General features: G+C 42.6%; 1 protein-coding gene across 1 annotated transcript; it reads right to left on the reverse strand.

The window, feature by feature from the left end:
* Window positions 1-529: 529 nt before the first annotated feature.
* On the reverse strand, window positions 530-9,025 carry Ucp1 (uncoupling protein 1). The gene is made up of 6 exons (XM_015484401.2): window positions 8,669-9,025; window positions 8,150-8,348; window positions 3,271-3,471; window positions 3,077-3,178; window positions 2,001-2,181; window positions 530-1,109 (listed from the first exon to the last, which is right to left on the reverse strand). Exons 1-6 carry the CDS (start codon window positions 8,792-8,794, stop codon window positions 995-997), a joined length of 924 nt encoding a protein of 307 aa, XP_015339887.1. The 5' UTR covers window positions 8,795-9,025; the 3' UTR covers window positions 530-994.
* Window positions 9,026-12,671: the final 3,646 nt, after the last annotated feature.

Here is a 12,671-nt window from a genome sequence, read left to right on the forward strand (position 1 = left end):
TAAATGTAATGTAAGGTTGATTAAAACAGAATAATGCTTGGATGTCTATAGGCTCCTGGGTCCTCCTGGCAGTCCTTGTTTAGGGTTTAAAACAAGGTTGGCCTTGTCTTATACTTCTATTCATCTCTGGTCTCTGCTTTCCTTGTCTCTTCTGCACTCATTTTTAAGCATAAAAAGCTCACTTATACATATGGATAATAAGTTTGGCTCTTCTGGAAAGATCACATGAAGTTTTACTTTTCATCATAGGAATCTTGGATGCTTCCTCTGTCTGCCCAAATGGACATTCCAACTCTAAAATTCTCTGATTCCATGACGGATACCATGAGTCTAACACCAACAATGCCTCACATTAAAAGTGGTTATAGCTGCCATAAAGCATGGACTTGAAAAATCTATATTAACCACATTCCGTCAGTTTTTGCCAGTTGATTCTAAATACCTTCACTTGCTGTTGGATAATGTTGTGTTCGAGGTGAACTCTCCTCTTATATCCAGGTGCAGATCCCAAAAGACCAACTTTAAAAGATATTAGCAATACTTTATTGAATATTAACTGACAACTGTGGTTAATAAATAAAGCAGTAAAATTTTCTGTGATAACTTCATCTTTAAGTATTTATAAATGTAAAATGCACTTATTTTTTCCTTTTCCACCAGTTGACACTATAGTTAAGACACGTTAAACTTCTTTATATTTGCTCATAGAACTCTATCCCCCAAATGATCAAACGAAGGCAGTAACTTATCTGGGCATTAACATTTCCCAGGGTGTATACTGAATGTAATGTTTTCTTCCTCTTAGCATTGACAATAAAAATCATACAAAATTTTCCTTTCCTATTTTTTTTAAAAGAAAGTCCCAAACTGTCTACCAGAATTTTTTTGTCTTTTTAGAGTGAACTAAGACCAATAGGGTCATTTGGGGGTTGTTTTTATTAGTGATCCAATCAGCAATTCCCTCTGATGTACTACATGCTTTTCTGGAAGCTGATCACGTGGCGCAGTCCACTGTCTGCCTGGACTTCATCAATTCTCGTTTCAGCTGTTCAAAGCTCACGAACATAATGACGTTCCAGGATGCCAGTCGCAGGAAGGAAGGTACAAATCTAGAAAAGTGCATGTCACCATTCTATTAGCTTGTTTGAAATTCTTAAAGCTTTTATGGTACAGGTGCTTAATGCCTCTCATTAGGGTTGGGGGTGGGGTACAGGGGATTGAACTCAGCTACATCCCCAGCTCCTCAGGGCCTTGCTAAGTTGTTGAGGCTGGCCTCAAACTTCTGATTCTCCAACTTCAGCCTCCTGGGCCACTGAGATTACAGGCGTGTGCCACCACTACCAGTTTCCTGCTTGTTTTACAAGGTTTGAGACATTTACTATCACTAGAATAAACCTTCTTGAAAATATTCAGAAATTAAATTCATACTATATTTTCTTAGGAAAGTGATTTATGACATGATATGATTCATATGATGTAGTTTTATGGAAAAACAACCTGTTACTCAATACTAGTTTCTAGATGAGTTAAGCCACATCATTTTCTGCATCACTTTTCTAGATGGGTAGCGATGACTTTTCTCTAGTTTTGCCTTAATAAAATTGTCAAAGTTGAATCTATCAAATTAAAATAATGAAAACCAAATCTTATTTTCTCATGGCCCTCTATTATTCTTTCCTCTAGTTTATAGGTCTCCTGCTCTAAGAACGGCTTAATGATTAGAATATGGTCTTACATTTCCAATAGACTGAAACCAACAGGAAGGATATTGATTTTGAATAAGCCTCTAAGCAAAGCTGAGAACTTATTACCATTACAGCTGTTTCTTTTCTGGGACAGTGGAATTGGTGGGTTGGAGAAACCCGTGGCAAGGAAAAGTCGATACTGAGTCCACTGAGCATGCTAAGGCTGGAAAGCCAGGTTCCAGCTGTTCAGGTGAGACCGAGCCCAAGGCACACAGCGCCCTGCACACCACGCAGATGCAGAAGAGCACAACCTACCCTTTGAAAAACGCCGACGGCCCTTCCTGGTGGAGCATTGTCATTGCACATCTGGGCACGCTGGTATACTGCCCTGGCGGAGAGTTAATAAATCTGGTCTTCACCACATCAGCCGGCGAGGACAGAAGTGTGGTGCAAAATCCAGCGACGAAAGCGGACAGCAGGTGGCAGGGGACATCATCTAGAATGTGTCAATGGGACAGGTCAGCACCAGACTCATTGTAACCCTGCTGGTCACAGGAGATCAACGTGGATGTCTTATAATTAATCATAAAACACAAGGTCCTGCTGGCAGCTAGGCGGGTGGTCAATAGTACCTGGCAAAATGGATTGTAAACCCTTGAGAATAACTGTTTTCCTTGTGGCCTTGGGGCCCAGCATAACACCTGGTACATGGGCATCTGACACTTTTTAATTGAATGAAAGTCATTGTCAAAAGAGACTGTCAGTGTCTCTAGAAACAATATTACTTTGAGGAACTATCCTATGGAAGATGAAATCACTTTTGGCTACAATGCAGGAGGGACTTACCTCCTGAATTCTGCCATAGAAGGAATATGATTCTCACAAAAGTTCATACATTAGTATTAAATGAGAATAATGATGATATGAAGGGCAGTTGAATTTTGGTTTTGTAGCAGCAAAAGTACAACAAAAATTTATTGCGAAAAATTTTGCTGCAGCAAAACTATAGCTCTTTCTCTGCTTCTCAAAACATTATATTTAATGTTCAAAATTGCTTAAGTTCTAAAATGGAAAGACTATTAGGAATAAGGGATTCAGCTGGACACAGTGGCACACGACTGTAATCCCAGAGACTCAGGAGGCTGAGACAGGAAGATCTCAAGTTTGAGGCCAGCCTCAGCAACATCAGTAAAGCCTTAGGAAACAAAATAAAAAAAAATAAAAAGGGGCTGAGGGTGTAGCTCAGTGGTTAAGTGCCCCTGGGTTCAATCCCCAGTACCAAAAAAAAAAAAAAAAGAGAAAGTAAGAGATTCAGTAGAACATGGATATAAAAACTCCAAGATGAAATAATAGAGGTGTCAATGTGTGTGTTGTCTGCAATAGGAAGCTACCTGCTAGGATTTTGTTTCTCACAAGAGCCCCCTTCATCAGGTCATATGTTACCAACTCTGTGCAATTGATGATGACATTTCTCAACAGATTAGGAGTAGTCCCTGGAGAAAAAAAAACAAAAGACAAAGTTTAATAAAGTACTCTTGGATAAATGTGTTTTAATAGTTAGAAAATGCGCCTAGAAGTTAGTTACCTTTCCAAAGACTCCTGAAGCTCTCTGTTGTTGCTATAATTCTGTACGCGTTGTAGGTCCCAGTGTAGCGAGGTTTGAGCCCGTGTAGGTGGCTCTGTGCTTGGAGCCTGACCTTCACGACCTCGGTGGGCTGCCCAATGAACACTGCCACTCCTCCAGTTGTGAGTCCGGCTGAGATTTTGCTTCCCAAACTGGGTGTTGCTGTACAGAGAGAAAAAATGATTTTTCAAGACAACAAATTCAAAACCCCCAATACATTCCTATTTCTCTTAAATATTTAGTGGTTAAGTGTTTTTCTATTTTTACATCTTCTCTATTTTCCCAATTGTGTGTTCATGTGTTGACCATGTACTAACAATGGACCAAATCATAGTTGGGCTAGGAAAATTCAGTTGCCTGAAAGTTTTTTTTTTTAAAATAAAAACTTTCAAGGAAAAAAGTTAAAATGTCTAAATGGACAGTGGTTTCGTTCTTTCTGGCATTCAGCATAGTTCCTCCTGTGTTTTGCTGTCTTTTTCAATATTTCTCAACTATGAGGAGGCACCGGTCACCTGTGATGCTTGTCTTCCTCCTTTCAAAGATGATGCTAATCATTGGACTCTGGTCTTAGGAGAAGCCCAGTAGACAATGGCCTTAACTTAGGTAATCACATAGTAGTAGGCTACACCATAGAAAGAGGATGAAAGTAAGAATAAGGAAGTCAAGAAGGTGATATTTGTCTTGAAATGTTGGAAAATTAGCTTATGACACTCAAGACAGATCAAATATAGCGGGGCCCGGTGACGTTCTCCTGTAATCCCGGCTATTCAGTAGGCTGAGGCAGGAAGATCACAAGTTCAAGGCCAGCCTGGGCAACTTAGGGAGACCCTGTTTCAAGATAAAAAAGCTAGGGTACAAGTCAGTGGTAGAACTCCTCTGGGTTCAACCCCCAATACCACCGCAAACAAAACAAAACAAGACAGGTATCACTTAATACAACTACAAAGTGTCTTGAAGCCCAATATTTATTCCTATCATGAAATATAAAGTTATGGTCTAATAACATTTACTCATCAGTCTTCCTAATTCTGTTTCCTAATCTGTGAACAGGGATAATAATATAATATTATTTATATATAATATTAATATTATATGATACTGTATATAATATTAATATTATATAAAATATATAAAAATCAATATTATATGATAACTTTATACAATATTATATTATACATAATATTAATATTATATATAAATAATATTATATTATTATCCCTAATATTATTTATATATAATGTTAATATTATATATAAATAATTATATGAATATTATACATGATTATATATTTTTTCTATATTTAATTATATAAATAATTATAAATTATAATAACATATTATTCATAAATCATATAATATTTATGAAGTCAATAATAATATTGACTTCATAAAATCATGGTGTGAATTAAAATAATATAGACAAAGCCCTCAACACACTGGATAGCACAGAGGAAATACACAAAACTGGAAGCAAATTTTCATCTCTATTCTGGTTGTACATTTGTCGGAGTCCAGCTCCAACAGGGGGTCTCAGGAGACCAACAGATGGTGAGGAGTCGGCGAAAGTGGGGGTGGAGAAACAACACAGACACCAAAGTGAAGGTGCTGAATCCCCAATCTTTACTTGTGAAGTCGATCATATATACTTTTCATTTTGGCAGGCTCACAGTACTTTGTGGTTACAAAACAGGAATCATTATTCAAAGAAACAAAATATTACCTAGCTACAATTAGATAAGAAGAATGTCTCTTGGCTTAGGCATAAGCAAAGCATTTTTCCTTTCAGTTTGCGTTTTGCTTTGAGCTGTTTCTGTTTAGTTAACTTTTAATAATAGTTAGAAATGTCCCAACTATTGGCCTATACCTTGACTATTCTTTCTTGACTTACTGACTGGAACCAGTGCCATGGTTACAGCAAGTGGTTAACTTGCTATTAATTTTAATCAAACAAGAGTAAGAGCACAAACCATTGTACACAGGAACAAGAACAAGTTGCCCAGTACTAAGCACTAATCTGTCTTCTTAACATTAATTCTTCTTCTCTAGATTTTAATTTAATTTCTCAAAAATTTCCTTGACAGGAATACAGGGAGTTTTTCATTAAACATTAACAATTTACACTTCACAGCTAAATCATTGCATTTAGAGCACACAGATCTATTCTTTAGAAGTAGTTGCATTAATTGAGAAAGTCATGATTTTTCCTTCATACTTAATGGTCCTATGAGAAGTCACAACTATACTTATTAAAGGAATACAGAAACAAACCAGCCCATTCCCAGAAACATGCTGTGCTCCTCCAGAGGATGGACGCCTTAAGCCATCCACCTCAGTAGGGCCTTGCCATTGCCTGAGTCAGGGGAGGGGCACAGCATACATTTGCTTGGCCAAGAGCTGAGCTTACACGTGTTGATGTCAGGTGAAGGCTGCCTTCACTTAGGCCCGTGTCTATGATCTCATTCGGGTTCACTTACCCTACACGCCAGTCTCCCTCCTTCCTGTCCTTCTTCATCACAGGTAGGCCCCTTGAGAGAGGCCGAGCTCCCTTTTTCTCCTCAGTCCTCCGCTCCTCCTCAGTCCTTCCACCCCTTTACGTATTTTTGTAATTCTGCTTCCTGGAATCTCACGTAGATCTGTCTCCTAAGCGTGTGTGCTTACTGGACATCATTTCTGGGTGAGTCCTAAACTGAATCTATCTTCCCCCCATGAGACAGCTTCTATATTCCCTCCTGAAGAAGTGGTGTCTCTAGCCAGAAACTCAGAACCCATCTTACCTTTCCCTTAATCCTTCTAGTCCTTCGCCAAGTTCAGTCAATTGCACTTCCTAAATCTTTCTGATTGACATCTCCTTCCCTATAGCCAATGCTTTGGGGCATCACTTGATTATTTCTTACTTCCTGACTTACCCCTTTCTTATCCTTTCTTTATATATATTCTATCAGATGTGTTTATGCCATCTCCCTGCTTAGTATTTTTTCAATGATTTTTCACCAGTGTCAGGACAAAGTCCAGACTCCTTAGCATTAGCCTGGCCTGTGATGTGCTCCTTCCTGCTTTTCTCCCTCCTGGACAACATGCCCTGCCCCTCTGCTCTGCAAGTTCTCTCCATCCTGTCTGAATCTTTGTACATTAACTTCACTCAGCTTGAAAGGCTTTTCTTACCGCTTTGCCTGGATTACTCCTACTGATCCTTCAACTCAATTCAGACATTAACTTTAGGAAAATCTGGTATGACCACGCCCTCGCAGCTAGGTGTGTTTCCCTTCACTGTGACACAGCAAGTGCCATGGAATACAGTCATCTATTGGCTCCTCCTCCCCACAAGTCCCCTATGAACCATGAACATCTGCACATCTAACAGTTTCTGGCATGTTGGCAGTTCAACAAAGATTACCAAAGGAACCAAATAGTTGCACCGTAGAATAGTACCAAAATCTATCTTATTCATTTGGTGCCTGAAGTACTCAGTGACGGATTAGAAGAGTCATTCTGTGAAGAAAACCACCTGAACGGGCAGCTTTACATCCTTTGTGTTTCATGCTCATCTTTACCTAGGACAATTCAGTGTCGATCTAGAAACATACAGACTTTATTTTCACTTTGAGAGTACTTGTGTGGATAAGTTTAAGTTATATTTGTACAGATAGATAATAATTTTAAATTATCCCATATACCAGTATTCAAAAGTTACTGAAGACAAATGATGACATCAAGCCAAGGAGTGACTTCAATGGTTCCTTGTTAGCACATCTCCCTGGCTTGTCTACTCCACATGACAGCACCTCTACTATGTACTGTGTGCTTTTGTGTCAATTGACTCCTTGGATACACAGATAATACCTTCTACTCATGGCATTGCTGTCCGGATTGAAGGATGTAGAGGATCATATGCCAGGTGCAGAGGGCAGCAGGTGTAGTGGTTAATAGCTGGGGTCAGAGAACGGACTGCCTGGGTTTGAACTCTGGCTCTGCCCCTTTCCTGGTATGTGAACTTGGGCACGTTATGAAATTGCTCAGTTTCCCCACTTGCCAAGGGATCATAATATCAGTATCTTTTTAGTTGTGATGTATCTCAACTAAAAGCCCAGGATACTGGAAGGACTTACATACTTCCTGGCTAAATGGACAGGAGCTCAGGCTACGCTGGCACTCAGGAATCATCTGATTCCTTGCCTTCCCCTGAACAAACCCAGATACACAGATAATACCTTCTATTATCTGGCCCTCCCTAGCGGTAAAAGACTCCTAGGACCCTCTGGACAAGGAGATGAGTTTTTCCTGTCCTGTGACTCTCTTCTCAAGTTCTAGCTGCCTTTTCTTCACAAATCTCATGTTAGATATCCAAATTACCAGGAAAGCTTGTACAAGAAAGTACAGATTCCTGGGTCCCCAGCCTGAGAATTCAGATTCAGAGGGCCATGGTAGATTTCATTTGGATTTTCAACAAGTTCCAGAGGTGTTTCTGATATACTTTGCTGTTTAGGGAACTTTGCAGCCCATTCATATTCTCCAGAGGGAGACCTAAATTAGACCCCAAACTTCCATCAAGGTCTGGGTGATTTTTATAAGTAAACTTGCATCTGAAAAAAAAAATGATTTGCAGACTTGTTTTACTTTCTATGAACCTGGGGAAAGGACAAGAATTCAAATATTGATATTTTGTGGCCAAATTGTTATGGAGACCACTACCCTATTTGTTGGCTTAGTGGTGCTGGGATAGAGGCAGGGCCTCCCATAAGCTAGGCAAGTGGCTCTACCACTGAGTTCCACCACAGCCTCCCAGGTCACGTTTTCAAAGAGCCCAGCCCCTCCCAGGAACCCCAGTAAGGCTGTTTGCTTACTTTCATTCCCTGAGGTGAAGAACTCCTGGACAGAATCATAGAGGCCGATCCTAAGAGAGGCGAAGCTTATTTGCCTTTGCAATCCCGCAGGCAACCCACTGTACAGTTTCATGGGCCCTTCGGTTTTTGCCAGGGTGGTGATTGTTCCCAGGACACCTTTATACTTAATACCACTGGAGACTGGGAATTCGCCTTGGATCTGGAAATGAGAAAAGTACAGGTTAGGGTTAGTACTTTGGTGCTTAGAACTCTTAGGGCCCCCAACTTTTGGGGGGTTTGGCAGTAGTTATGGTCAACCCATCATCCTTGACCTTGGTTCAACTAGTCCCTGGAAAAGTTTCAGTTTCCCATCCCAAAGCATCCAATCCCAGACAGCCAAGCCGCTCTCCAAGGCTGCCACCATCCTTCCCTTATTGAAAGGGTGGTTGAGCCCAAACATTGCATCAAAGGGACACACACCATATCGGGCGATCCTCTCTCTGCCCCGAGACCCCCAGCCATCCGCCTCTGGCTCGCTACCTGTAGCCGGACTTTGGCGGTGTCCAGCGGGAAGGTGATCACATCCGCCAAGCAGGCTGACACTCCGGCTGAGACGATCTTGATGCCCATGGTCGGGTGCACGTCGGAGGCTGTGGGGCTCACCATCCTCACTCAGAAAGCGGGGCCAGGCGCCTGGCAAGAGCGAAAGGCTCCAACCTCCAAGGTGGAAGTTCTTTTCCCTCCCGGCCTGGGCAGCGAGCCCACTCTCTGACTTCTGGGACAGCCACCACCAGGGAGGTGGCAGTCCAGAGGTGACGGCTGCAGGCGGAGCGCAGTGGTGCAACCCAGCCCGAGCGTCTCCCCCCCGACGTTCGCGCCAGGGTGACCCGCTGCGCCCAGGCCGGGAGGGAAAAGAACTTCCACCTTGGAGGTTGGAGCCTTTCGCTCTTGCCAGGCGCCTGGCCCCGCTTTCTGAGTGAGNCCCAGGCCGACCCGCGGTGGCATATATAGCCGGGAAGACCTGGGCGGGGGGACCGGCAGGGGCGTGCTCTGGATGCCGGTACCTCCCACACCATCCTCGCCCAGCGCCTGCCCAGCCGCCCTTCAATCACTAAATCCTTGGCCTGGGACCCCACCGTCTGCGCCAAGCTCCGGACGTCACCCCGAAAGCGCATCTGCGACAAGCAGACATCCCCTTCCTCGCAGTAGGCGCACGGCACCCTCTATCACTCTCCTGCTGGGACCCTCGGCTGGGGAGGGGAGCAGGTGGGAGATCCCCCAGCGAGCGCGATCTCAGAGCTCCTGCTAAAAGGTCCCCGCCAAGCCTCCTAGAAGAGACAAGTGGCCGGCGCTGGCGGCATTCCTCATACTCCCTGGGCTCCTTGCTGGCACCTGGCAACGTTTTCTGCTTCCATTTCTCTCCATTTATTTTCACCATTCTCTTTCCTTCCCGACACTTTCCCATCACCAAAATCAGACTTGGAAAAAAAACATCCACGTAAAGACCAAGCTTTCAAAAAATAAATAAATAAATAAAATGTTTGATTACTTTTTGTAGGGAAAAGTCCAATGAGATTATAGACGCCCTAGAACGCGGTCAGCAAGTTGCTACAGCACTGTACAAAATGAGCTATCCCTTGCTCCTTGTAGGTACATTTCTTAGGGGACACAGTGGAAGGGACACAAGCAATAGGCAGGTGGCTTGGCTCCAGGTGCAGCTCTACCACCTTACCAGCTCCGAGACCCTGGGAAAGTCATCTTTACTCCGACTCTTGTTCCCTACTGTATAAAATGTGGTTCCAGAGCTGCCCAAGGTCTGAATCCTGCTAACTATAGTGATAACTCAAATACCCTAATGTGTGTTTTTGTGGCAGAAGATTTTCATACCTCTACCATTGTGCAAGGATTTATTTATATTTTGAAAACATCTGAAAATGCCCCTTAAAAAATGTAAGTGGGAAACCACAGGAAACAGGAGAAAGAAAGAGGGCAGGAAAAAAGATCAGGCCGCCATCTTTCAAGACCTCTCAAGATAAGATCCCATGGATATTACCATCATCCATAGTGAGTCCTGGGTCCTGCTGGTACTCAACACTGAATGCAACCCAAAAAGAGTGAATGGAAGTTGGAGTCATCAGAGGAGAGCAATTAAGACACGAAGCTCCTAAAGAATAATTCTCAAATCCTCTATAAGAAAAGGGGTGTGTTCTCTGCAAGAACCCAGTTTTATTTTTTGTTATTGTTGTTCGGTTTGGTTTGGTTTGGTACCAGGGATATAAAGCCAGGGGTGTTTAACCCCTGAGCCACATCCTCAGTCCTTTTTTATTTTTTATTTTGAGACAGTCTCACTAGATTGCTAAGGCTGCCTTTGAACTGGCCATCTTCCTGCCTCAGCCTCCTGAGTCACTGGGATCACCGTGTGCGCCACCTTGCCTGGCAAGAACCCAGTTCTAAGCAATTTCCAAGGGAGGGCACACTCCGAGGGCTTGCCTGAGGAAGGCCATGTGCACCAATGGGTGGACTCACAATAAATAAGAGAAAGAAGACAGAGAGGTTTCTCCTCTACAAAGACCTGTTGAAATAAAGAGCCACTAAGGCAAATGAAGATGCATGCGTGAAGATGTACAGCAGGGTATACAGGGAGGAGTGTATTCTGGTGGCCTGATGGACTGGGAAGTCAGTCATGGAGAGAAAGGAGGGGGAAGACAAAAAGTTGGAAAGAGATGCGCCCATAGAAGTCAAATGAGGAGCAGATCCTGAAAATCTATTGTAATTGTAGATTTATATTGTCACCTCATACCTGTGAAATGCTTGTAAAATGCTCTCACATAAATGTCACTTTTCATCTAATAGACAATACAGTTTTATGAAAGTTTAGATGTGGAATCAAAGATTTTTCAAAAGTAAATTGTTTAATGGGTAGCAGGTTCTGTGATGTAGCAAACTTATTGTCATAAGGCAGCTGGGAAGGGAAGGTGATCTTCATTTTTTTTTTTTAGTTGTAGTTGGGCACAATACCTTTGTTTTAATTATTTATTTTTTTATGTGGTGCTGAGGATGGAACCCAGGGCCTCATACATGCTAGGCGAGTCTTTTATCTCTGAGCCACAGTCCCAGCCCAGGGTAGGTGATTTTAGAGGCAAGGAGATGAAAACAACATTTAAAATCTTGAAATTATTTGGAAAGAATGGTGTTGTTACATGTGTAGCAGCTACTACAGGAAGTTGCCTATAATTTGCTAAGAGAGTGAGAACTTGAAGTTGGGGAGGTACTTGGGAGTTAGTGACATGGACGTGTTGAAAGGGGTGCACTTGCATGGGACTAGGAAAAGGGGACAAGGACCCCACCATAGAGGAACCCAGAGTTCTCCGAGAAGAATGGCATCCCAAAGGCACAGTTAGGATAAGAAACAGTAGCTTTCCCAGTACTGGAATCTGGATCTGAGATATATAATTAAAGAAAGGTTGAGTCTTGACCAGTGTTAAGTTTGGGATAAGTGTCAAAGGAACAAAACAAAGAAAATTCTATTAGATTTGGTTCTAACATTCTTTGTGACCTTAAGGGACCCATTGTTGTGGAGTTAAGCCAAGCAGAGATTGGGTGTATCCAATATACTCTAACTAAATGTATGAGGGGCATTACTCCTTAGTCACTCCAGGGACCCTCAAAACAAACTAGTTAGTCCCCAACTCTCACCTGTACCCTACTCCTGAATCTTTCATGGTGGTTCTATATGGAATGGTTTTTAAAAATATAATTGCAAATTCACAACATTCTTCTTATAAAAAAATGAGGGTCCATGTCCCTTCTTCTTGCCTCTGGCAGGTTTGTGAGTCCTTTGACCAATGGAATAAGACAACACCAAAGCTGTGTGGTTTCCAAGGTTGGGTCATAAAAGTCTTTGCAGCTTCTGCTTTATTCAGTGGGACACTTGCTCTCAGAGCCCTGGGTCACCATGTATGAAATCAAACTTCCCACCAGGCATATGGTACACTTCTATAATCCCAGCTATTAGGGAGCCTGTTTGCAAGTTTGAGTTCAGCCTGGGTAACTTAGCAAGGCCCTGTCTCAAAATAAAAAATAAAAAGAGCTGGAGATGTAGCTCAACAGTAAAGCACTCCAGATTCAATTCCCAGTACCATGTGGGGATGGGAATTAAACTTTTTTGAGGTCATCTTGCTGAAGAGGCCCCATGTAGGTATTTCTGTCCCTTCCAACCAAGGCACCAGACATTTAAGAGCAGGTATCTTGAACCCCACCAGATAAGCCCATCTGCCAGCTCATTACCACTAAGTCATCTCTGTCAATGCCAGCAGAACAGAAGAACCACCCAGTCAAACCCTGCCCAAGTTCATGAATACATGAGATGAAATCAAATGGTGTTGTCTTAAGGTAGGACAGGGTGAGTAGAACAGCAACTTCATTTATTTGGGGAGCTGGGAGGGCATGAGCTCTCTCTGCCCCTTCCTTCAACCCTACCATCATGATGAGGAACTGGATGATATGGTAGGTGCCGAGTCTTTAGGGTCACCGGCCTTCTGTG

This window comes from Marmota marmota, unplaced genomic scaffold, assembly GCF_001458135.2.
Source record: "Marmota marmota marmota unplaced genomic scaffold, marMar, whole genome shotgun sequence".
Classification (NCBI taxonomy): Eukaryota; Metazoa; Chordata; class Mammalia; order Rodentia; family Sciuridae; genus Marmota; species Marmota marmota.

Excerpts from the sequence above, each read along its gene's own strand:
- Ucp1 (XM_015484401.2), bottom strand. The coding sequence starts at position 8,794 with ATGGTGAGCCCCACAGCCTCCGACGTGCACCCGACCATGGGCATCAAG. Across the intron at positions 3,472-8,149 it reads CTTCACCTCAGGGAATGAAA|CAACACCCAGTTTGGGAAGC; the intron begins GTAAGCAAACAG and ends CTCTCTGTACAG. Across the intron at positions 3,179-3,270 it reads CTTCAGGAGTCTTTGGAAAG|GGACTACTCCTAATCTGTTG; the intron begins GTAACTAACTTC and ends TTTTTTCTCCAG.